Source organism: Anabrus simplex, chromosome 4, assembly GCF_040414725.1.
Source record: "Anabrus simplex isolate iqAnaSimp1 chromosome 4, ASM4041472v1, whole genome shotgun sequence".
Classification (NCBI taxonomy): domain Eukaryota; kingdom Metazoa; phylum Arthropoda; class Insecta; order Orthoptera; family Tettigoniidae; genus Anabrus; species Anabrus simplex.
The window spans coordinates 303,062,871-303,090,804 of NC_090268.1; the positions used below are offsets into that span (position 1 = coordinate 303,062,871).

Genomic DNA, 27,934 nt, shown 5'->3' on the forward strand with positions numbered 1-27,934 from the left:
TATGCCACATGTGCACGTGCGACGGAGTTGTTATTAACTGCGAAGTGCTGGAGGAAGCATGTACACACGTGTGCATATTTGCAATGAGTTGATTACTATTACTGTTTATGACCACTGAGGTTGCTGTTTATGATGATTACCATTACAAAGTCTGTGCTGTATGAGTTCTTTACGGTTGTATTACTGTCATGATGAGTGCATTACTCGGTAGTCACAAGTTTCTGGTAAGCAGTAGGTGGAAGATGCTACATAGGGTTCTTTTGTAAGTCAGACTCTGGATTATTCCTCTCTGAGGAAAAGCACACTGTGAGGTAGTTTATATGTGTAATCTGGAGGTAATGTGGTGTTGTGTTCAGAACTGACTGTGGCTAGATGAAACCATGTTATTACTTGTTCAGTCTTTGAATAATACGACATGGTTGTCATTATTTATTAAAATAATCCCACAGCAGCCATTTTACATTGTGGATGTGTATGGCTTTATTAGCACAGTATAGTGATGTAATGGGGGTTGTTTTTTCTTGTACAGTTATAACACATGGTAAACTGATTCCATGGTGATGGTGCTATTTTGTTCACGAAAATGAGGTTAAGAATGGACAATCGTCTTACTTGCATGAAATAATCAATTTGAAGCATGGCCTTCAGAACTATGCATAGTTGTGGTGTATAGCTTGTAGATCTTGTTTGTGTAGGTTTATATTGGTCTCATTATGTAATGATTATTGTTAATGTTTGTTTTATTTTATTTCAGGAGTAAATTCTAGTAGTGAAACTGAGAGCAAATCTTTTGTTGGTGGAGTAAAGAAAAACCTTGAATGCTACCAAAATTTAATTTCAGGGTTAAATAGCAACAGGTAAGAATGAAGCAAGTTTGAAGCCTCGTCGGCCTGATGACCGTCGCCTTGGGGGACGGAGTTCTTTCATGCCTTACAGAGTCAATTATTCCTGTAAATCTTTTGCAGGTGGTGCTCAATTTTGTTATTTATATTTATTTCAAATTAATATTTTATTTCACTCCCCAGATTTTGTGTTCAAATTTCACTAAAAAGTTACAATATGAGCAACTAAATTAGAGATACGTGGGCAGTAGTATGTAGTACCCACTTTCAACTGGATGATGGCAGCAAAGCAGTATGACATGGACTCCACAACACGCTGGAAGATTTCGGGAGACGTGCTAGTCCATGACCACAGCATAACCTCCCATAACACAAAGAGATAGGTCGGAAGAGAGCACAAGATGCGTACATTCCTCTTGGCAGCCACCCAGTTGTGTTCAATAGGATTGAGGCCAGATGACCCTGGAAGCTAGGCAAACGTTCTCCTATCTGTGGAGTTTTCACCAAATGCAATTGGCTGGTTCATTATCCTGCTGTAGGTACATGTCTCCATCCAGATACTAGAGGCGAACAAATGGGTGGACATGATTTGGCAGCTGATTGCTATATTGATCGCCAGTGAGTGATGTTGGCAGTTGTACCAAGGACACCATTTCATCCCATATCAACAATCCCCATACAGTCCTACCACTGGCCTGAACTTTACCCTGCAGGCAAGAGAGCTCCTTTGCCTCATATGCTTGGTGACGCATTTGTACCCTATCATCGGCTTGGACCAGAATGGTACCTAGACTCTTCTGTCTAGGCAACTTTTTTTTTTTACAATTGGCTTTACGTCGCACTGACACAGACAGGTCTTAAGGTGATGATGGGATAGAAAAGGGCTAGGAGTGGGAAAGAAGCGGCCGTGGCCTTTATTACGGTACAGCCCCAGCATTTGTCTGGTGTGAAAATGGGAAACCACGGAAAACCATCTTCAGGGCTGCCGACAGTGGGGTTTGAACCCACTATCTCCCGGATGCAAGCTCACAGCTGCGCGGCCATAACTGCACAACCAACTCGCCTGGTAGGCAACCTTTTACCATGCTTCGAGAGTCCAATGGAAGAGTTACTTTATCCATGTTGATGCCTTGTGATGTGTGGTGAGCAGACGTACATTACACAGCTTGCGACTGCTGCAGCCCCCTGAGAGGAGACGGTTCTGGATATTATGGTTGTTGACACTTTGATGTTATCTAGCACTGAATTCGAGTCATCTAATGCACTGCACCAAATGAGCCGAGATGTCATTTCTTACCCATTCTGTGCTCAACTGCCACTCACAAGGCCAGAACGAGGTCTGGGGTTATCATAGTCATGTTTTGCACCATGCTATTACATTCTCCAGGCAGATCACACAGCATCATTTTACCAAAACAGCAGCTAATTCAATTGCTCATCAGTGTACATTTGGCCATAATTTATTCTTGAACATTACACAGGTGCCATAGAAAAGATTTGCAAAATGAAACCTCACAAATCAAAAGAGTACATGTATTTGAACATAGAATATCAACAGTAGAAATCGAAGATTGGCAGTACACAGTTTTCACCATATTAGTAGTACCAACACATCTAACCATGAACTAAGAGAAACGTGTGAATGTAAACTGTTGACATAAGTGTGAATGCTACAACATAGAACAAGAACAAAAACAAAATCAATTAAAGATTATGCAAAATAACATACACGTGCACAATTTTAGTATATTCTACCTCTCCTTTCATGGCTATTTGGCTGCAATAAAAACGTTATTATAAACTGAAGGCCTCACTATGCAACATCTAAACCAAAATTATGGGAAACATTAAGATATAAGTGGCATATAACTGATCAAGTCATTCCTAAATTACAGGTAACCGAAAATGTAATAGTTGCATTGAAATATGAGAAGGGTTGAATATTTTCTCAAAATATATCTCATTTTTGAAAGTCTGAGAAAGTTATTTTTAACATTTAAAGAAAATCCACAGGTTATATGGTATACAGTATGTATAGCGTTATAAAATGCATTTTTCTATACCTGGCATCTACTCGTCCAGTAGGGACAGATTTTTTACGTCTCAATGGTACAGATTTAGTAGCCTCTGAAGTTCCGCTAAGGGAACGAAGAACTTCACGGTGGTGGCCGCTGACTGTAGTGGTTCCCATCTCAATCTGTTGGACCTTTGGTGTTGTTGTGGTGCTAAAGCTACGGCCTCTAGAAACCTAGCACACAAACACTCATTAATGGAAAATGAAACATGATCACTGAGAATATAATTAATGATAAGTGATATCCTACTGACCTGCATGGTACCCAAAACAAGTGAAAGATCCTCCTCATTGGGACTAACAGGAGGCGTTTGAGTATTAACTCCATATTTGGACGGAAGAATAAATGAGGCACGAGGAGATTCAACATCGTTAGGATCTGAAAGCAATAATTCATAACGCTTAATTTATACAGACAAGAGCAAGTCTTTTTGGGTTAATGTTATGTGAAACAAGATAAGCTGTATCATAATAGAATGTAATTACTGTTGTGAAACTGCCAGTATGACCTACATAATAATGCTACATAGAGAGAGAGAGAGAGAGAGAGAGAGAGAGGAACAAGAAAAGGAACACATAATAGGGCAATCATAGTGGCAGTTCAGTATGGGAAGTACAGAAAAATACAAGCAAAAAGGACTAGGACAATTTCCACATCTTCACAAACTGCTGTCAATGAATAGGTAGGCTCTCTCCTCATCATTCCCTGTTCTTCTACATCAATCTCTTCTCAGTCCTCAACAAGCTTGTTTCTGCTTCCCAGCTTTATCAGGAGGACAGGCATAAGTTTGACCTTGTACCCTCCTTCCCACAATGACCTGTCATTGTGTTTGTCCTATTATGTGCCCCTTTTCTTCTTCCCCTATCTCTAAATGACTTGATTTTACACTTGTTTATTCCTTTCAAAAATGAAATTATGCTTGAGGAAGTGGAAAGGATGGTAAATAAACTCCATTGTCATAAGGCAGCAGGAATAGATGACATTAGACCTGAAATGGTGAAGTATAGTGGGAAGGCAGGGATGAAATGGCTTCATAGAGTAGTAAAATTAGCATGGAGTGTTGGTAAGGTACCTTCAGATTGAACAAAAGCAGTAACTGCACCTATCTATAAGAAAGGGAACAGGAAGGATTGCAACACAATCGAGGTATCTCATTGATTAGTATACCAGGCAAAGTATTTTCTGGCATCTTGGAAGGGAGGGTGCGATCAGTCGTTGAGAGGAAGTTGGATGAAAACCAGTGTGGTTTCAGACCACAGAGAGGCTGTCAGGATCAGATTTTCAGTATGCGCCAGGTGATTGAAAAATGCTACGAGAGGAATATGCAGTTGTGTTTATGTTTCGTAGATCTAGAGAAAGCATATGACAGGGTACAGAGGGAAAAGATGTTCACTATACTGGGGGACTATGGAATTAAAGGTAGATTATTAAAATCAATCAAAGGCATTTATGTTGACAATTGGGCTTCAGTGAGAATTGATGGTACGATGAGTTCTTGGTTCAGGGTACTTACAGGGGTTAGACAAGGCTGTAATCTTTCACCTTTGCTATTCGTAGTTTACATGGATCATCTGCTGAAAGGTATAAAGTGGCAGAAAGGGATTCAGTTAGGTGGAAATGTAGTAAGCAGTCTGGCCTATGCTGACGACTTGGTCTTAATGGCAGATTGTGCCGAAAGCCTGCAGTCTAATATCTTGGAGCTTGAAAAGAGGTGCAATGAGTATGGTATGAAAATGAGCTTTTTGAAGACTAAATTGATGTCAGTAGGTAAGAAATTCAACAGAATTGAATGTCACGTTGGTGATACAAAGGTAGAACAGGTCGATAATTTCAAGTACTTAGGTTGTGTGTTCTCCCAGGATGGTAATATAGTAAGTGAGATTGAATCAAGGTGTAGTAAAGCTAATGCAGTGAGCTCGCAGTTGCGATCAACAGTATTCTTTAAGAAGGAAGTCAGCTCCCAGACGAAACTATCTTTACATCGGTCTGTTTTCAGACCAACTTTGCTTTATGGCAGTGAAAGCTGGGTGGACTCAGGATATCTTATTCATAAGTTAGAAGTAACAGACATGAAAATAGCAAGAATGATTGCTGGTACAAACAAGTGAGAACAATGGCAGGAGGGTACTTGGAATGAGGCGATAAAGGCTAATTTAGGAATGAACTCGATGGATGAAGCAGTACGCATAAACCGGCTTCGGTGGTGGGGTCATCTAAGGCGAATGGAGGAGGATAGGTTACCTAGGAGAATAATGGACTTTGCTATGGAGGGTAAGAGAAGTAGAGGGAGACCAAGATGACTATGGTTAGACTCGGTTTCTAATGATTTAAAGATAAGAGGTATAGAACTAAATGAGGCCACAACACTAGTTGCAAATCGAGGATTGTGGCGACGTTTAGTAAATTCACAGAGGCTTGCAGACTGAACGCTGAAAGGCATAACGGTCTATAATGATAATGTACAATGTATGTATGTAAATATACTAATTAAGTCCTGGTTGTTAACATGTATTTCAGTGCTGACTTAACCTGTAAATTTTTAGTCTGTCAAACACAAGATACAAATTTATGAAAACATTAGAACATGTCTGGAAAAATAAAATTAAACAGTTTTCTAGTTCAGGTTTGGTTTAGTGTTCCCATAAATTTGTATAATCAAACTTAAAGGTTATATTTACTATGACCTGGACAAGTGGTACATTATTTTTAATGATTCTAAGAAAAGCATACCATAGCATTAATGCTAGAAGTAGTGGCCTCTTCCAAGATACTGCTGTTCGCTTGACAGGCTTGCTATTTCACTCTTTCTTCTAAGAAAGGTATTTTGAGAGTCTTCTGTAAGTAGTTCATGTTTTACATCCATACTAGGTGTTGGTATTACTACAGCAGTGTTAATGTACAGCTTGGTCTGGACACAGGTTGTGGTTGTTCAAACCGCTCTTCAGGAGATGACCAAGAGCATCTGGGACAATTTCAGAGTCTATGTTTTTATTTGTAGAGAGGTAACTACCAAGGTTATTGAAGGGTTTGATATTAGACAGGATCTTACCACTGACTGTGATGGAAAGAGCTTCATTGTTGGAGTCTGGTATTGGTTGGTAAAGAACTTGTGTTCTATTAATGGTAAATTCTATGCCAATAGTTGTATATCCTTGATAGAATAGATTCAAAATAGTTTGTAAACTGTCATCTGTATTGGCAACAACAACATTGTCATCTGCATATTTGAGTTCAGTACCTGAAGCTGAGGATTATTATGTCTGCTAAGATTAAATAATTCAGGTATCGACTGTTGCATAATCCAATGAGATGCCAGTACTTTGACCTAGGGTATAGTCATGAAGTTTCAAACTTGTTCCTTCGGTGAAAGAGTGAATCTTTAATTATGAAACTGTGTTCTGAACATTTAGTAAGCACGAGAATTCTGATAGCATTACTATTGCCCTTGCCCTCTTTGCCAATGGTTCCTGCACAGAGCGTAAAGTATCCACCAATATGGGAATTAAAATCTTCCAAAAGGATAACTGTGTCAGAGTCAGGTATATATTTGTGAAGACTCCGAGTTGGTGATAGAAGTATTTTTTCTGGTCATCATCTGATGTTAAAGTTAGGGCATATGCAGAGATTTAGAGTAGCTTGTTGGTTGCTGTACAGGAGTATGGTCGTTAAAGCACGCCGTCCTCTTTGGCCCGTAGAGGAGTAAAGTCATTTAGTGCTCATTCAGCGTAATGCACTCCCATATGCTTGTGTTTTTGGAAACCAGGAGAGTTCCACCTAAAAGTATCTTTTTTCTTACAGTAGATGACTCGAGTGTCCTCTTTTCTCAATACTGTAAAACCCAGCACTTCTCAAACTGATTGCAATTGCAAGTGCTGTGGTTTGTAGTAGACAAAGCTTCACACAAGTAAATATTGTAGTAATAAGAGTGATTCCAGAAGAAGAAATATGTGATATTTTGCACAAAAACGATAGGTGATGATCTGATAGCTTCAGATGGTGAAAGTGAGTGTGATTACGTGCTCAATTACAGCACTGGAAGGGTGAATATTAACCCGGACAGGAACAATGACAGAGTTTCCTTTCTGTCATCCATCAGCTCCCATATTTGACTTTCTGACAGGTGTAAATAAAAACACTGAAGAAAACTATGTAATGTCTTTTGTAAATATTTTTTTTCAATAATGATTTCTTTAATATGCACTAATGTAGAATGCAACAGTCAAGTATGCGGCTTTTTAAAATTGACTGAGTCACAGCAGTGGCAAGCTGCTCAGGCAGCTGATAGCGAAGGTGTTAAGCAGTGGAGAGAACACATTGAGCAAAATATCATGATTACAAGACAAGGAGATGTGTATGTGTGTGCATGAGAGAGAGAAAAAAAATTGTGCTAGCTGTACAGAATCTTTGATGATAAGTATGTGAAAGGATATTTGAATGAGTCTCCATGGATGATACGCATAAGGTAATAGAGTCTTTTAAATATGAATTTAATGACAAATCAGTCATCAATGATCTGTATTTAGGGATGTCAGCCTGGTGGCAGATTCCCTATCAAAATTTTCGAAGAACTTGGAAATTTATAGAACATTTACCTTGATCAATTGTTCCAATTCCTTATTCCTTGACGTATAAACGAATAGATTCACAACAACTATTTTTAATTTTCCACTTAGTTGTGAATCTGTTTAAGTGCGATACGGAGCATGAAGCTGATTTTATGTATAAATGAATATTTGCCCCAATTTGTCCTCTTAAACTTCTACTTTATCTTCATATTATGATCCTACTTTTAAAGTCTCCACTTAAGCTTATTGATCCACTAATGTTATTCCATGCCATCTCTCCATTGACAGCTCAGAACATACTGCTGAGTTGAGCAGTTCATCTCCTTGCTCCCAAGTCTTCCCAGCCCAAACTTTGTAACATTTTTGTAATACTACTCTTTTGTTGGAAATTGCCAAGAATAAATCATGCTGCTTTCCTTTGGATCATTTCCAGTTCTTGTATGAAGTAATCCTTGTATGAGTACCATACCCTGGAACCATACTCTAACTGAGGTCTTACCAGAGATTTACACGCCCTCTTTATATCCTAACTACAACCCTATCTATATCCTTTCTTTACAGCCTCATTAATGAGAGTACCCCAATGAAGATCATTCCTTTTATTAACACCAAGGTACTTACAGTGATCAACACAGTTATTAAAACTGAGAGGACTTTTCCTCTTGGTGAAACTTACAACCTGACTTTTCATCCTATTTATATCATTGTCCATCTCACAACATTGTATAGGTCTTTTTGTAATCGTTCACAATCCTTTAACTTATTTATTACTCTATACATTATAATATCACCTGAAAATAGCCTTATCTGTGATTCCAATTCTTTACTCGTATCATATATATAGCGCTTGACAAATAAATTGAAGCATCCAAAAGAAATGGTCGGATATCAATGTAACTTCGTACACGTCCATAACATTAGCAGGCATGCAAATGATTACAGTTAAAATTCTCTGTGAAAGGTAAAACGGCCACCAGATTGCATTAGTGTTGTTACCAGGCCTGGTAGGGTAGATAAGGGGTGTGAATAGCATCAAATAGTGTGTGATCACTGAAGGACACAAAGATGCCACGTACTCATGTGAGACAGCGTTATCAGCACCTGACAGAGTTTGAACGGGGCCTAATTGTGGGTCTCCATTTGGCCAGCTGGTGCAATATCCAGATTTCTGGGGCATTAAGATGTGATAGGGGCCTGATGTTGGACTGCATGTGAAAGTGAGGGCAGGCACACTCAGGGCCGTCGCGTGGTATGTAGGCGCCCAAGGCAAGGCTTAAATCGGCACCCCCCACCCCCGGTAAAACCCGTAATTTTGTTCGTTCCAGTTTTGGTTCAGGGAGATGATACCCTAGCTCTTTAGAGCCACTCCATTATCCGCCACCTATGGACCCGCCATGTTCCGGACTGGAAAAACAGGCAGCTATTATAAATAACAGCACCACGATCCACCCACCCTCCACTACATATTTGATATACATATACTAAGATTTGATTTATTTATGTACAAAATAGTCTTTGATTTTTCATTATTTGTTCTTGTCTTTGGTAGGTGCTCTTTTTTGTCGTCTACAGACGACACGCAACTCAGTAATGCAAAGTATCTTGACAAAAATAAAAGAAGCCAGATATTTTTCCGTTATCCTTCATTGTACTCCATACATAAGTCACAAGGAGCAAGTTTCATTAACGATTCGCTACATCACTGAAGATGATGATGAATTTGGATTTTTGTTACTAAGTCCATATCAGCGCCGACTAACGAGAAAATGGGTAAACAGTATTAATGAAAATTGGTATGTAAAGTCGGAGAATAAGAAACTACAGTTTACGGTATAAAATATTTTACAAATCACACAGCCGAAATAAAACTAAATGTGAAGGCCTACAATATAGAAAGCTCATAACATTGATCAACAATACCATTACATTGACCATTGTTTGTCGTGATGTGCTTTGTGTCTTCTGTTGCCCCTATCTCCGGTAGATAGGATTACTGCTGCGTACAGAGTATTTTTTATTTGATTTACGTCGCACCGACATAGATAGGTTTTATGGCGACGATGGGATAGGAAAGGGCTAAGAGTGCCTTAGGCCTTAATTCTGCTGACAATGGGGTTCGAATCCACTATCTCTCGGAGGCAAGCTCACAGCTGTGCACTGCTAACCACACGGTCAACTCGCCCAGTCGTACAGTGTAACAGCCTGCCTGAATATTGGCGGGAAGTAGCTGGGGAGTTAGATAACTTTCTTCTTTAGCATGCCATTCCCCTGGTTTATAAATTTTCAGATACTACTGGTACGTAACACACTGGATTATCATAGCATTCGGGCTATTCAATCCCTACTCTGAGGCACTGATTGGAATGAACTGTATGCATATTTAGCAGAATAATGGCAGATGAGTATTCATGGCAATTTGCGGCCTGGTCATCCCAGCTCTGGAACTTTAGACTATTAGATTGGCACCACAATCTAACCGCTGCACTGTTCGTTAAAAGTGATAAAACATGCGGCTTTCCATTTGATCGAGTGTTTTATATGATATCATTGCTTTTAATCGCTACATTCATACTTATGTTTTTGTCATGACGTATGTTGATTTCAGTTAGGAAAACCACAAAGTCAGACTTTCTGAGAATCCCGTAGCGAAGCACGGGTACATCAGCTAGTCTCACTATAAAACCAAGTAATTAAGATAAGTGTAAACTGTGTCCGACGCGCACTGTGGATGGGGAGTGGTGTTGATGTCGACTCACGATCCTACTCCCATCCTCACCACCTGCTACCACAGCGGACAGCGCTGCTCAGTATACACAGTTACTACAGTACATTAAGCATAGAGAGAATTTGTGCGCACTCAGCCATGCATCCATTGTATTATTGTATAACACAGAGACCAATACTGTCGTCTATAGAATTAGACTAAAAACGCGACGGCCCTGGGCACACTTGTCATCAAGGTTTCGGTAGTCCACGTCTGGCCATCACAAGGGAGGATCACCGTATTATGCACCAAGTCCACTGTGACCCCTTCACATCTGCGTCTTCCATCTAAGAACAAGTAATGGACCCCCTGCAACATTCTGTATCATCTCAAACTATTGATCAGAGACAAGCAACAGACAGACCAGGGAATTACCATCCCATACATAGGCTGCCTTTCACACCACAACACAAAAGGCTGGGTTTGGAGTGGTGACGTGACCGAGAAGCATGGACTGCTGATGAATGGCATTGCATTGTGTTCTGTGATGAATTGCAGTTCTGCACCTCCCTACATGACCATTGTTTGCAAGGATGTCAGTGACCTGGGAAGAGCTCCCATTCTTCTAATGTTTTGGAGAAGCACAGTGGTGTTTCTCATGGAGTCATGGTATGGGGAGCCATCAGGTATAACTTCAGGTCATGGCTGGTAGTGATTGAGAGAACTCTGAAGGCACAATGGTACATCACAGACATCCTGCATCCTCATGTGTTACCTCTCATGTGACAATAGCATGGTGCCATTTTTCAACAGTACAATGCTCGTCCACACATGGCACGTGCCTCTATGAACTATCTTTGTGATGTTGAGGTACTCCCATTGTCAGCAAGATCCCCAAATCAGTCCCTAACAGAACGTGTGGGAGCAGCTCGGACGTCAACTCCATCCCAGTGCCAGTATCCGCGATATCAAGAACCAGTTACAACAGTTGTGGGTCAGCTTGCCTCAAAAGAGGATACAATGGCTTTATGACACCCTTCCCAACCGAATCAGAGGGAGTAGAACACCATAATGATCAATGGGCTCATACTGCCAAGTTCTTTTGCAAATTTGACTTAATTTTGTAATTATTGAAATAGCATCACATACCCTCCCAACACGTGAAGTTTCATTTCGTTTCCAACTTCCGTTCAGAATGCTTCAATTTTTGTGTAGGTCGATGTCCTAATGTTAATCCCCTTTAAACAACAAGCATCATCACTATTTTTATCACCTTTCTCTTGTGTACTAGGGAGACTATCACAACTCCCCATTTATTTAGCATTGTTTCTTCATGCAAACAGTAATCATGTAAGTATTTTGGATATGGTACTATATCCCAAAACATTGCCTTTAGCATATTTATGTTATACGACGTGTACAAAGCCACAAGGAACTTTATGCATTGCTGTGGTCTTGGATATGATTTTACGACAGTCGTGATGTCTTTGTATAGCCCATGTTATCCAAGCCTATCCCAGTTGAGATACATGCATGATCCAGGGTTTTGAATATAATATTTATATTATTAATATTTAATTTCATTGAGCATAGTAATTTTCCCGGTAAAATGTTTATTTATGTGCATGAGTTAGAAAGTTAGAGGAGTTTAAATTCCTTGGTGTATTAATCAATGAGCAAAATCGAAAGCCACAGGAACACCAAGCTAGAATTAAGAATGCAAATAAGGCATTTTACTCTATGAGTCCTATATTAGGCTCCAAGTTTTTAACAAGGAATGAAAAAATGATTATCTACAATACAATCATCCGACCAGTACTTCTGTATGGTTCCGACACATGAAGTGTAACAAAGAAAGAGCAGTAGCAGTTGCAATATTTGGCCCATGGTTTGACCCTATCTCTCAAAGCTGGCAGAAAAGATCTAATTATGAGATTTACACCCTCTCTCAACAACACACTATAATGGGTGTGATAGAATCCAACAGACTGTGCTGGGCTGGATATGTACTGAGGATGCAGGATAACAGAGCACTAGTAGATCTATACAAGCGATCTCTTAATGGGAAAAGACCTTCAGAAAGACCCCGAAGCACCTGGAAGAGGGAGATCAACAAGGTATGCCGGACCCTCCAAATCGATAACTGAGAAGAGCAGGATGGAAGAGGATTGTGAGTTTGGCACAGGAACTAAACGTCCCTCAGAAGCCTATGGAGTGAGTGAGTGAGTGAGTGAGTGAGTGTGAGTTAGAAAAATTGTAGTTATAATCTTCTGACAGGTAAATCCGAGCCACATGATATCAGAAAGCAGAACAGATCACCTATCTCTTCTTCAGATCTAAATGATTTAGTTTACAAGATATGAAATGGGAAGTGTACCTTCATATAAAATGATAGTAGACTGCATGTGTGCTTTGCACGTCCAATTTCTATTGTGTTTTTTCATCTACAGTTTGTTTCTTCTCCCGATTTGGATATGGCTGACGTTTATTTTTTAAATTCTGTGTGTACATTTCTTGTGATCTTACAGTGATTTCACTTATTTGAGACAGCGCTGATCTGTGTGTTTATGTCTGAATTTGCTATTGTTATTCATCACAGACTGTCATGGTATTCATCACTTTATTTAAATTAGGATTGAAAATCTCTTTCATATTTAGATAGCTTATGTGATTTGATTTTCATGCATAATTTAATCTACTCCATTTTCTATTTCTGGTAATGAGGAATTAAAAAGGAAAATAACAAATATTATTAATAAACTTGTAATCTTCCAAAAAAAAAAAAGAAAAGAGAAAGCAAATAATGTAGACAAAGACAAATTAGATATAGTTCTCAATGTGATTTTATTTTGATGTACACTAGAGTCCAAAAGTTAAACATAATCACTAAACGAGGCCATACCGCATGATAGGAATGTCAGACGGATTGCCGAACAAACGGAAGCTGAATCACACCATATGTCACACAACTTGTCTAGAAAGACAGTGTCGGAAAGGTTCTGATAGCTAAGGTACACCTTTGACAACAACTAACAAAACTTGGCAATGTCTTCCACAACAAAATATGCTGTTAATAGGGTGTATGGTTACCCCAAACGGCCACAAAAGCTTTGCAGCGATGTGGCACGCTCTCTATCAGATGGTCCAGGAACTCTTGTGGCAGTCGATCCCATTCCTCCGAAAGGGCAATGCGAAGATCTTTGAGCATCCTTGGTGGAGGCTGACAGGATGCAATTCGCTTCCCCAGTGCATCCCAGGCATATTCTATAGAATTCAGATCCGCAGACCTCGCTGGCCAGTTCATGTGATGAATGAATTCACCAGAGCAGCGCGGTGCGGTTGGCCATTATCGTCCATTAACAGGAAGTCTGGACCAACCGCACCTTTGAAGAGTGGAACTTGTGGTCTCAGTACCTCATTGGTGTATCTCCGAGTGTTAAGAGTGTTCCTCGGACCACCCATGAAGATATACAGGTCTGTACAGCCATTCAACACGATGCCGCCCCACACCATAATGCCACCACCCCCATACTGGTCCCGTTCCACGATGTTCCTGTGGTTGACCGGCTATCCGGTTCTGCCCAGATTAATTTGCGGTGGGAATCGGTCTGCAAACTGAAGCGGGATTCGTCTGTGAAGACAACATGCCTCCATTCATTCATGGTCCAGTTTCTATGTTGACAGCTCCACAGTAAACAGGCCCGTCTCCACGCTGGAGTGAGCGGGACGCATACTGCTGGACATCGGGCAAACAGCCCTGCTGTTCTGAGCCTCTGGTACACAGTTTGCCAGAAATGGCAACCCCTGAGACGGCTGCAAGGTCCGCTGACAATTGTCTTGCAGGTGCACTCCGATTTCATCGGGTGGTTAAGGCCAGATATCGGTCCTGCTGTGGGGTGGTTACCCTTGGTCAACCTGGTACTGTCCTACGACTAACATCTCGTCTCTCGAAATCGTCTCCAAAGCCTGGAAATGACACTCTGTGGCACATTGAAGGATAAAGCGACTTCGGTCTGTGTCTGGCCTGCTTCCAGATGGCCAAGTACAAAGGGCACTAGGAAAGTTTTGCAATGTGAGTGAACACTTTAGACTTTTTCAAAATTATTTCCACCACACTCAATACACTTCTCCATACGTCGAAACCAGTCATTGAACCAACTCTGCCACTTTTCTTCGGTTACATTTTCACACTCTTAATCCCATGCTGCCAGAAGCTCCTCGTTGGATGTGAAACGCCACCCTTTCAGCTTCATCTCCACTTCTGGGAAGAGTGCAAAATCACATGGGGCAAGATCAGGACTGTATGGAGGGTGATCAAGCACAGTCAACCCTGACCTGGCAAGAAAATCCATTGTTACATTAGCACAATGTGCTGAAGCACTGTCGTGATGCAAGAGCCAAGTAGTGAGCCGTGACCTTGGATGGAGCTGCTTGAGATCCTGGATGACCTGAGGCAGACAAGTCTCACTGTACAACTTCACAGTAACTGTCCTTTGTGTTTCTAGCACAACCCGAGTCAGGATGCTCCGTTTAGTGAAGAATACTGCAATCATCCTTTTCTTCGCTGATCTTGACTTTCGCACAGTCACAGGAGTACCCTCATCTTTAAACAGCCAAACCTTGTTCTGGGATTTTGTTGGGACATCGTAATAATAAAGCCACGTTTTGTCACCTATAACAATTCCATTGACGTTAAGCAAAGTCCCATTTTCAAACTGTTTTAGCATTTTTCGGCACCATTTCACTCGATGTGCCCTTTGTTCCTCTGAAAGTGAATGGGGCACCCAAAGGGAACAAACCTTTTTAACATGGAGATGGTAGTGTAGAACTGAATGAATAGCTGGTGCAGGGATGTGGAGGTTCTCTTCTACCTGCCGATATGTCAACCGCCTGTCTTGCTACAACATTTTCCTCACAGCTTCAATGTTTTCCTCAGTCGCTGATTCAGACGGTCGCCCAGAACGAGGATCGTCTTCAACCCCAAAATTTCCCCTCTGGAACTCTTTGTACCAGTGGAAAATTGTTGTCCGATGTGGACAGTCTTTCCCCAGCACAAGAGTCATTTCCTCCAGGCACTGGTCAACAGTTAATCCATGAGCAAAACTGTAGTGGATAATTGCGCGATATTCACCTGTAGACCACACTGACATCTTAACTTGCTTTCAATCCCACTGCTTGGTAACAACTGGGGTGAAGGTCGCACCTTGCTGTCTTCTAGACCGGTTTTCACCCCTCTTTTCATCCCTCACCATAACAGGGGTGTCCAACCAACTGTTTTTGCGTATTGCAAAACTTTCCTAGTGCCCTCTGTATTCTACCCTGCAAAACGGGGTCCAAATGGCGTCGTTGTGCCATTATGTCATCACGTTCACCACGAGGCTACACTCCGCACACTATAGCAGGGCAAACACAACTGAGGGAATATGGGGCGCAGGCACTGGCTGTGTTTATCTTGTGGTTACGCGGCTAGTCAAAGCAGGGAACACTCCTTTCCTATACAGAGCGAACACATAATGTTGGTAGATGCATATGTCATGCGATTTGCGGTCTATTTCCTGTTGCCCTGCTTACTCGTAACTTAAGCTTAACTTTAGGACACTAGTGTATATAAATGTCACATGAGATACTTTCACTTCCATACATAAAGCTACTTTATTATCGCTACGTCTATTCCTGAACAGCACACAGTTATACACAATTATACAAAACACTACACTCTTAAGGGAAACACACTAAAGCAATTTACTATTAAAGGGTATTCATTCATTTATTTAGCTTCCATAGACTGTACAATTACATATTTTGAAATATGCCAATAATATAAGAGTTGTCGAGTGATTTCCTGATACTAATAATAATATATGCACAACAATGAACATTTTGAAAGAGAAGAAAAATACCTCAATGTTAGGACAGCACATCTTAACTTTTTAAATAATATTAATAACCAATATTTACAAGACAAAATAAAAATAAAAATCTATTAGTGTGGTGGTAATGATATGTACATAATCAATGTGACATTAACATATTTTTAAAGCTATATACAAATATTAAGAATGTTTACAAGTTAATAAGTAATAGCATCATTACCAGCACTTCATCATGTATTCTTCTGTACTACAGAAGCAGCTACTCAGCAGATTTTTTAAAACTGTGGTAAATGAACTGACGGGACTAATATCTTTAATCTTACTTGGAAGCTTATTATACAATCTGATTCCAACAGAGTCTACATGACTCAAGGCAATGGTTTTACTCTTGTGCTCAATAAAAATATCATTTCTTTTTGCGTCTGGTAACTGTGATTGTCAAAATTCTTTCTGAAGTGATCGATTTTTGTTTTTCACATGTAGAATGCATTGCATGATGTTTATGCTTGGTACTACGAGTATCCTTAATCTCTTAAATAAGGGTCTGCAATGATCTAACCTGTTACGTCTCGATATAATTCTGATAGCTCATTTCTATATTCGAAATATAACATAGATTTGATTTGTAGCAGCCCCAGAGACCAATAGCATAAGTGATGACTGAATGGAAATATCCAAAATTATGCTATTCTAACATATTCTTCACTACTACTATTAGACAAAATCCTTAAGGCAAAACAAACAGAAATCAGAGACTTCCCTATTTTTTTAATATGACAATCTCATCTTAATTTTTCATCTATATGGACACCTAAAAATGTTATTGTCAACAAATTTTCAATTGCTTTTGCATTTAATATAAGGTTGTGCTGTTTTGCAGTTTTGTCATGGCAGTTAGATGTCTTGAATTTCATGTATTGGGTCTTTTTTATGTTCATTGTTAATTTGTTTTTCCTGAACCATGATTCTAACCTAGACAGGACTGTATTTGCTGCAGTTTCTATAGACATAGGGTCAGGATTATCATGTGCTCCATGGTTACTTCACAAGCCGAAGTATTAAGCTGGGCTACCGTAATCTCGGTAGCGTTGTTACAACTGAGGTAATGAGCCCCAGAGGGCATTTTATACCTTCTGCCAGGATAATGTTCATCCTAGTTGGTCAGGGCTGGGAGTAGGCATTTCCTCCATACCCCCCAATAGCTATGGTTTTCCCGCCAATACTCAGAGAGGATTGGATTCTACGACACATGCATTGGTGGGGGAAACATTGAAGGCTACAACTGCTAGAGTAAGATACCGGAGTATGTTGTCAGACAGCTTTGAAATTAAGACAGGAGTCCGACAAGGGGATGGTCTGTCACCAAAATTATTTAACCTAGTTTTGGATGAAGTGGTGAAGCAGTGGAGACAGTTGAATAGAACCATGGGAATTGAAGGTGTACAGATTGGATATAAGATAAAAAACAAAGTCATAGCGGATTGCCTTGCCTTCGCAGATGATATGGTGTTACATGAGAAGGAAGAAGACGCGAAGTAGGCACTAGCAAATCTAGCAGAGAATGCAGCAAAGGTTGGTCTAAAAATAGCATACAACAAGACGAAGGTACTGAACACGAAGACCGATTGGAATGTAAAAGGCCAAGTGGTAGAGAGAGTCGACAGCTTCCGGTACCTAGGTGAGAACATCACGGGTAATGTACAAAGCAACAAAAGTACCACAGACAGAGCTCAACTGCTGCTGAGACTACGATATGCAGCCATGACTACATATGGAAAGAAGAACCTCTCGAGGAATGCCAAACTGCGACACTACATGATAACCATCAGGAATGCTGCATTATATGCAACTGAAACGCTGACATTGGGCAAGAGAACACGCATACAATTGGAGGAGGAGGAAAGAAGAATCTTGAGACATATATGGGGCACCAAAAAGCAAGGTGAAATCTGGGTACACAGATCAAGGCAGGAACTATATGCTAGTCTAGAACCAATCTCGAGTGTGATTAGAAAGAGAAGGTTAGGATTTGATGGACATCTCATGAGGATGGATGACAGTAGGCTGACGAAGAAGATAAGGAATGCAACCTGCTTAACTGGAAATAAGTGGATGAAGGAAGTCAGAGAAGATTGGGAGACTACTGGCATAAAGGCAAAATATCCACTGATGACAGTACAGGATAGGTCCAAATACAAAAAGAGCTCGTGGAAGGTCACAGATGGACAGACACCAAGATCCAGATTCAGATCACGGAAGCCGAGAGAAAGAGGAGGAGTGAGAGAATGAAGAGGTATTGGGAAGAAAGAAGACATACCGAACAAGTCACTCGTGATCCTCAGGGGTCGTAACGAACCTAATAATAAAAATAATAATAGGGTCAGGATTATTAATAATTATGTTTGTATCATCAGCATACAGAACTGCAGTTTCTACTTGATTATTGTGAGGAAGATCATTCACATAGATCAAGAAAAGAACAGGCCCCAAAATACTACCCTGCGGAATACCTAAGTCTATGTTTTTTTACTTGAGAGTGATGCGTCTCATTATGCCCTTTACTGTTACAATATGTAATTTCAACAAACTGGGATCGTTTATCCAGGTATGATCTAAACCAGTTGTTAACAATTCCTCTAACTCCAGTCTGATATATTTCGTGCAACAATATTTCATGATCAAGAGTATCAATGCCTTTGAAAGGTCAAGAAATAGTCCTAGCACAATTTCATCATTATCAAGAGCATTTACGACCAACTGTGTAAAATGTGATAAAGCAGGCAAAGTACTTCTGCCAACTCTGAACCCGTGTTGTGCATTCTTTAACAAGTTATAGTTGATTAAAAATTTGGTAAGCCGACCTTTTATAGCACATTCAAATATTTTTGAAATAACAGTAAGTATTGATATTGGTCTGTAGGTAGGTAGGTTTAAACTGATTGGCGGACTTAATGTGCTTTTTTCCTGTTTATACTTTGCATATACAGGAATGATTATATCAAATAAAATATTAGGTTTTTCATTTTTTTTGTTCATTTCTTGTCCACTTTCAATATGCTTAAATCTTGGTCAATTGATGTAAAATTATGTTTTAAGTCTGCCATGTGCTGTGCCATGGCAGAGAAACAATTCTATCATGAAGCATTGACATGTTCCATGTATCTTATTGAAAAATTACATCCTGTTTGGCCTATATATTGTGACAGTATGCTTCTTATGAGAAGGTAATTTACTGATTTATTCGAGTGTGCATCACCTGATCTCTGTGTTTTGTAGGCGTGACATGTGTGCCTTCACCATGACAAGCAAGGTTTTATTTGTTTTACTTGTGCAGCTATTTTTATCGCTTGAGAGGAGACAGAGCTGCTCGGTACAAAATAATATAATAAAACCATGCACCCCTAACAGCTGACTCTCATCTGATAAACGTAAAGGGTAGTGGAATATTGTATCATCGGAAGAAGTTAACAGCAATATCTGCAGTAAATAAGAGTGCATCTGTGATGTGAAATTAGGTCATATAAGTGGTAATGAAGTCATGTCACAGTTAAAACCTTTAAAAGATAACGTGTGCCTAATTTTATGACAATCGACGAGTGTATTTAGTGTTTTATAAATCGAACGATAATACAAAAATTCAGTATCTGAATTGAGCACATACTTCCAGTAATCGCTGGAATGTGCTCTACTTAACTAAGGGTAGTGCAAACACTCACTCTCAGTTTGGACTTGACCATCACAATGAACTCTCACTCTAATTTTGGCCGTCACAGTGGACAGTGAAGCGACATGTTCGACGCCTGCCTGAAGCTACTCACATTTTATCAAACAGTTGCTTATGGAAGTATGTTAGCTTACATGATTCAAATATAAAGTTACTAAACCAACAGATGTCGAATGTTATTAGTCTCTTGTGAGAAAGTACGTATCATTTCATGATACTGAAAAGAAACTGCGTCCAGGATTATTTCTAATTGTCTTGTACAAGTTTCAGTGCATTACTACAGAACTGCTGCTGTGTGAAGAGGACCTCTACAGTCATCAGAATACGAGGATGAATTTCATAGCAGTATTCAACATTCATTCCACTATGAGCTGCTAGATCATCAGACTGTCGTCAATGGAGGAGAAGTACAGGGGCATCTGCCTTACTTAAACATATCAATTAAGGATGACATTTCATCGTTCAACATGAATCTGCAGTCTAAATTAAGATGATTGCATCTTATACTAGATATTTGTTCTAAGTAGTTGTATTTTCCTTACATTTCTGGTGAGGTCTCGCAGTTAAACATTTGCTTTTATTTCCCTTTATACATCTTCTAATTATGTCTTATCCATCCACATTGTGTCGAAATGCGGATTTCCAACATTGGATATTTTAGTCATGCGAAATAGTAGGTTTTCCTGACCACGTGTTATGCTCTTATGACAGTGGTGAATCATTGATAGTTTATCCGTGCGTTGTCTTGGTCATCGTTAAACATTTAAGGAATGTTATGCTATTTAAGAACTGATATGTATAATCTGAATCTAATATGGTAATATTTTTCATTTTGGAGTAATATTTCGGTAATATTTGGAGCTTACATTCATACCTTGTGGTGATCGAACTCAAGTGTCATCAAGATGTTAATTCAAATATCAGGTAATCATTCAATTTTGGAGTGTTTAGTAAAACTGAATTCTGATGTGTATTTAGCGACATTGTGATATATTAGATGCATATGCGACATTTGAATGTCAGAGGTGATAAATAGCAGTGTATACGTGATCGTGGTCGCATTACTAGAGTCTTTTGATATTAATAAGCCTTGCAGTTGAACTCCTGAATATATGTCAATGTGAGAATGAAATTATCCTGATGTGAAGTTCCTGACAATTGTCAAGTCTACGAGTGTATTTGTTGGCTATTTACTAAGAATTATTTGGATTTGGCATAAATTCCTACATATTAATAAATCAAAATATGTTTTAGTTTAATTTAAAGCGAACTCAATTCATAATCGCTCGAATCCAGGACCATGTGCTAAATTTCATGTTCATCATTTGTACTGCCACTTACGGAGTAAATTGATTGGAAGAGTACGAGTAGTGATTTCATGACTTGTATATATTGTAGTATATTTCTTCTGTACATTATTCTTAGTAGCTGAATTGCATTGTGGTATATTTGTAGTTGTTAAAGATGTAATTGGGAAAATGATTTATTTCAGACATGTGTGTGTGTGCCATGTGGGCAGATTTATTTGTGTTTCAATGTGTAGTGATTATGATCTACGTTGTTGTCCATGTTCCAGCGTTGAAGATTAATTTTGGTCATTAGAAGTAATGTTCATTTTATTTCAGTTTACTTGAAGTGACCACTTAACATTAAATGATTAATTAATTAATTAATTAATTAATTAATTGATAATCTATTCTGAACAGATATATGGTTGAAGTAACGATTCAATCTGGACTATTTTGAAAGCATATTCAAATAAAACTAAATTGTTTATCAAAATTAATTTGCAAATTCCCACGATGTAATTTCAAGTTGAATTTCCATTACAAGAAAATGAAGTACTTTGAATGTTTAATAACATTTTTTACATTTCAATTCTCTCTCAATTATTTGATGTATTTTTCAGATGGGTTCAAGAATTTTACCTCGACAGCCTAGTTTCTCAAGAAATAATAATTTAATTATTTAAAATCTACAAGAACAAAATTATTGTCAAGTCAATTCAGTTAGAATGGTTAAGATGAAATTTGCCAGTACCATACCATTTATTTGAACTATTTTTATGTTGCCTTAACAGCTTAATTAAAATTCAAATTAATGTAGTGATCTTCATTATAATAGTTAGCCAAGATGGCAAGTTTTTATTTTATTCTAAATAAATCATGTGTAAATTTTCTATTTATATCGCCGTTTTCATTGACGAACCTATCATTTTTCCCTGTCACTTGCGCCTATTATAGTTGTTTCATGCCAGTCCTTACTGAGCACCTCTGAGGTGTCTCTTGCTCTCTGGTGACCTTGTACAGTCACATTATGTACTTTTTTTTTTTTTGCTAGTTGCTTTATGTCACACCGACACAGATAGGTCTTTGGCGACGGTGGGATAGGAAAGGCCTGGGAATGGGAAGGAAGCGGCCTTGGCCTTAATTATGGTACAGCCCCAGCATTTGCCTAGCGTGAAAATGGGAAACCATGGAAAACCAACTTCAGGGCTGCCGAAGTATGTACTTTCACAGCTATTGCCATTGCAGTTTGTAGATACCTGATTGAGAAAATTTCTTAAGTTTGATTGAAAGTACGTGTATTAAAGAAATTGGAAAAAATGTTATTATTAGTTTTAAAATCTATTTGTTGGTTATGTTTCTTGAAAATATTACTCATTTGGTATATGTTTATATTATTGAACGTGGAGGAGGTATAAATTTTTTTTGTCTATTAATTCTCTGTTTAGTGTAGAAATTTGACGTCTTTTAGTTGTGTTGATGATTTTATTGATAAACTGTGCATTATACCCGTCTGATTTAGCTATTGATCGTATAACATTTAGTTCATTCTGAAGGTCTCTTTTGGATCAGGGGATGGTGAATGGCATATTATAGTATATTTCTGCTTTTTTTATGGGACTGGGGACGCAGAGAATCATTTTGGATTATACTAACCGTCTGAGTTGGTTTTCTTTCTAAGGATACGGTAAGATAACCGGTTGGGATGTCTAGTAATACTTAAATCTAAATAATTTAGATTCTGTTGGGATTCAGATTCAGATATCCAGATTTAGGGCATTTAAAATGGATAGGGTATAGGCCGCATTTCCAAGGTTTTGATTGAATATAGCCAGAACGTCATCCACATAGCGAGCCCAGTAGCATATATTATTGAATATGGGTTTGTTTAAGATCTCTGTTCTAAATTATCTAAATAAATTTCCGTCAATATCCCTGAGGCTGGTGATCCATGGCCAAACCATACTGTAGGTAAATGACATTATTAAAACTGAAGTAGTTATTATTTAGAACCAATTTCAGAATGGAGATAAATTCCTGAATTTCTTGTATGGATAGTTTGCTCTCTCTCTCTCCAGTTGTTCCACTCATGACTGAGTATTGTGACCCAAGGACTTCGTTCCTTCTTTTATATGCTGATGCCATTCTGTACGAACTTGTGTTTTCCAGATAGTAATTCTCCATGGTAAGTCCATGCTCTCTCTTACTTGATCAACCCATCTTATTGCGACCCAGCCTCATGACCTTGTGCATGAAACTTTTCCTTGGACAATTACTTTATCCAGGTTGTTATCCTCTCTTTTCATAATGTGACCAAAGAATTGCAGAATTCTCTGGTACACAACTTGGCATATACTTTTTTGTATTCCAATTTCTCAGATGACAAAATCATTTGTTCACCTGGCTGTCCACAGTATTCGCAACATCCTTCTCCTAGTCGATACAATGATTGCTTAAGGCAATTTTTAATGGTCAAAAGTGGTACATGTTTCGTATATTATCAACATCTTCAGCCACATAACACTGTTTAGATGAAAAATGTATAAAATTGACAAAGTAATGCTATAGAGGAAGTGTCCTTAAAATTAACATAAGATTGACAAGATTAAAACAAACAAATAACTCAAGAGAAAATATATAAATTATTTCTACAATAGAAAGCAGTCGTCAAGGAAACACTTGTACAATATTCCATAGAGAAATTGTCCTAATAAATATTCTTTTCTTAATAATTCATGAAAAAAGATCAATTTATAAATTAAAAATTATACAGTTTATAAGTAATTATCGAAATGAAGAAATCCTGATATCACAGTGCGGCTCTTATTATTAATGTAGATGAAGATATAACTAATTCCTAGTTGTCAAATCTTATTAAGCCTGCTTTCCTTTGGAACAGTAACTCCTGCTATTGTAGAAATAATTTATATATTTTCTCTTGAGTTATTTGTTTGTTTTAATCTTGTCAATCTTATGTTAATTTTAAGGACACTTCCTCTAAAGCATTACTTTGTCAATTTTATACATTTTTCATCTAAACAGTGTTATGTGGCTGAAGATGTTGATAATATACGAAACATGTACCACTTTTGACCATTAAAAATTGCCTTAAGCAATCATTGTATCGACTAGGTGGAAAATAAATACTTAATTGTGAATCTATTGAAGTGCGATACGGACCATGAAGCTGATTTTATGTAACATCCTTCTCCAACAACACATTTCAAAGGTGTTGATTCGGTTCCTGTCTTTAGCTTTTATGGTCCAAGTTTCGCATCCATACAGGAAGATTGAGAAGACAAGTGAATGGATTAATCTTTTCTTCATATTCATAGATATCTTTAATTTTGCCACAGCTGTAGTCCTAGAATGATGCGACGTTTGATTTCTTTTTCACAGCTACTTGTATCCTCGATTACTGAACCAAGATAAGGAAACTGACAGACTCTTTGGAGATTGTTCAGGTGCTGTGGCAGCTGAAACTCTGCTTATTTGTTGACAATCATTAGTTTTGTCTTGCTCCAGTTAATTTCCATGCCAAGATTGTGATTTTCCTGTTGTACATGATCCATTATTTCGACAAGTTCCTGGCGTAATTTAGACAGAAATACTTTTGAGAAATTATTGTAAACAACCTCATATTTTTCAACATTTAAGGACACTTTTATTCTTCATCCCGCGGAGTAGGAAAAATAATAGTAATCCACCATCTGTAAAGATCACATAACCGCATTTCAGTTGAGAATTGTAGTGTGGATACAGTATATTAGATAGTAACTTGCCTGTTATATTCGTGTGTATTTTTGTGCAAACGGCAGCATAGTAGGACAAGTAGTACTAATATTAATCTGTATACGTGTTTAACTTTGTTGGTAATCTTTGAGTACCTACCGGTAGTTCTTGCAAATATCGAAATATAGGCCTAATTGGAATTTTCATTCCTATTTGTGCTTTGTAAGAAGCTAGGATACGTCTGAACGTAGTTTTAACATTATTGTAGTGCAGTTTAGTAACTTATTAAAAATTAGAGTGCCTATTCTATAATTTTGAGTAGTTTTGCAAATTTCGAACGTTAATGGTAATTTTCTTTTCTGTTTTTGCTTGGAAATAAACTGTTGTAATTAGAATACGTCTAAACGAAGTTTAAAATTATTGTAGTGTACTGTAGTATCTTATTAGAAAGTAGTGTGTTTATTCTATCACTGTGAAATATTTGTATAGTATAGTACCGTTTCTGTGGTAGGCCTATCTGTAGTAACTCTCTTACTAAAATTCTGTTGTTGTAATTAGGGTAGACTTAACTGCAATTAAGAATTATGTAATTCTTGTGTATTATTCTCTGTTTCCAGTAATTAACAGCAATTTTCATCGTGTTAGCGTGTTGTAGGAATAAAAATAGTACAATTAAGTAGTATTGTAGTGTAGTAGTAGCCTATATTAAATAACTTACTGTCGTGTGTTCTTCGTAAACTAACCTAGACAATATTTCTTACCTTTCATTTTTATTTTGCACAGAATAAGTTATCTTATTTTTCCTTTTCTTTTTGTTATTTAGTAAAAAATGGCTAAGCAATGCGAGTGTAGGAACTGTGGGTGTGGCCAGGCATTAAGGAGTATGAGGGAGGAGTTGGAGAGCTTGAGGGAGATAATTAGGATTCCCTCAGAGGACAGGAAGGAAAGTAGGCCTGCAAACAATGTACAGGATACAGTAGGTGTAGTAGAGGGATTGGAAGGAAATGGGGGAATTGTGGAAGACAGGTGGTCTAATGTTTTAAGGCGAAGGAGATTGCAGGCTAAGGGCTCCATTCAGGATCAAAATTCAGGACAGGTGTCGATGAGAAATCGGTACGAGTCACTGCAGGTAGAACAACCGAGGGAAGATGAGGAACAGGGAACTGTTGCCGAGAAGTTTGAAAGTAGGAGAAAGGGAAATGTGGAGTAGTGGACAGGAAAAGACAGGTGGAGCAGGGTAATGGGTTGGAGAAAAGGGAGGAGGAAGTAGCTTCTGCAGCTGTCAGGAAAGATAGGACTGACCAGGAGGGGAGGGGATTAAATGAGGTGGGTAGGGTTGAGGCTCTGGTCATAGGGGATTCTATCATTAGACATGTCGGGAAAGTGTGTGGAGGAAAGGGTACCAGGGTAGAGTGTTATCCAGGAATTAGGTTAAGGCAGATGTTGAGGAAAGTAGAAGAGAAGGAGGAGGGAAAGGAGAAGGTGGTAGTGTTTCATGTTGGTACTAACAACGTAAGACAAGGAGGTATAAGTACCAACATAGTTGGGGATGTGTGGGATCTGGTAAATGCAGCACGGATGAAGATTAAGGAAGTGGAGATTGTTATCAGTGGAATACTGTGTAGGAGGGATACTGACTGGAAGGTGATTGCGGATTTAAATGAGACTATGGAGTGGGTATGTGGGAAACTGGGAGTGAAACTTCTAGATCCTAATGGGTGGGTAAGAGATAGGGATCTGCGCTCAGATGGCCTTCACTTAAACCGCAGTGGTACATATAAGTTAAGAAATTTGTTTGGAAGGGTTATAGGGAGGTACATTCAAGGAAACAGGGTGCGCTAGGGAGCGGTGTTAAGGGATCAGGGAACTGGAAATCAAGTAGGGATGACATAAAACTGTTAGTGCTCAACTGTAGAAGTATTGTAAAGAAAGGAATAGAATTAAGTAATTTAATAGATATATACTTACCAGATATTGTAATAGGAGTTGAATCATGGCTGAAAAATGATATAATGGATGCAGAAATTTTCTCACGGAACTGGAGGGTGTATCGTAGAGATAGGATAGAAATGGTAGGAGGGGGAGTATTCATTCTCGTGAAAGAAGAATTTGTAAGCTACGAAAAAGTTAAAGATGACAAACATGAAATTCTAGGGGTAAGGCTCATTTCTAAAGATAACAGACAACTTGATGTCTTTGGAGTGTACAGACCAGGAAAGGGTAGCGCAGATGCTGATTCAGAATTATTTGATAAGATAATCAGCTATGTGGGAAACGATAATGAAAGGAACGTGATCGTAGTGTGTGATCTCTATTTACCAAATGTCCATTGGGAAGGTAATGCGAACGACAGGAAGCATGACCAACAAATGGCAAATGAGTTAATGTGGGAAGGGCACCGGACTCAAAGTGATGGAACCAACTAGAGGGAAGAATATTCTGGATGTGGTGCTAGTAAAGCCAGATGAGCTCTATAGAGAAACCAAAGTAATAGATGGTATTAGTGATCACGAAGCTGTTTTTGTGGTAATTAAAAATAAATGTGAAAGAAAGGAAGAGATTAAAATTAGGTCTGTTAGGCAGTACCATATGGCTGATAAAACAGGCATGAGGGAGTTTTTAATAAGTAACTATGATCGGTGGAAAACAGTAAATAAAAATGTAAACAGACTCTGGGATGGGTTTAAAGCAATTGTTGAGAAATGTGAAAATAGGTCTGTACCTTTAAAGGTGGTAAGGAATGGTAAAGATCCACTATATTATAACAGGGAAGTAAAGAGGCTAAGAAGGAGGTGCAGGTTGGAAAGAAATAGAGTTAGAAGTGGCTGTGGAAGTAAGGAGAAATTGAAGGAACTTACTAGGAAATTGAATCTAGCAAAGAAGTCAGCTAAGGATAACATGATGGCAAGCATTATTGGTGGCCACACTAATTTTAGTGAAAAATGGAAGAGTAAGTATAGGTACTTTAAGGCAGAAAGAGGTTCCAAGAAGGACATTCCAGGAATCATTAATGAACAAGGGGAGTGTGTATGCAAGGATCCTCAAAAGGCAGAAGTATTCAGTCAGCAGTATGTAAAGATTGTTGGATATAAGGATAATGTCCAGATAGAGGAGGTGACTAATACTACAGAAG

At 38.6% G+C, this 27,934-nt stretch overlaps 1 protein-coding gene across 1 annotated transcript in view; it reads right to left on the reverse strand.

Annotated features, from left to right (window-relative positions):
- The window catches only part of Rich (Guanine nucleotide exchange factor subunit Rich), a 629,630-nt gene that overhangs the window by 175,302 nt on the left and 426,394 nt on the right, over positions 1 to 27,934 (reverse strand). The window contains exons 17-18 of the mRNA XM_067145638.2: positions 3,171 to 3,295; positions 2,906 to 3,090 (exon numbers count right to left, since the gene is read on the reverse strand). Coding sequence (XP_067001739.2) covers positions 2,906 to 3,090; positions 3,171 to 3,295 — 310 coding nt within the window. The remainder of the gene's footprint in view (positions 1 to 2,905; positions 3,091 to 3,170; positions 3,296 to 27,934) is intronic.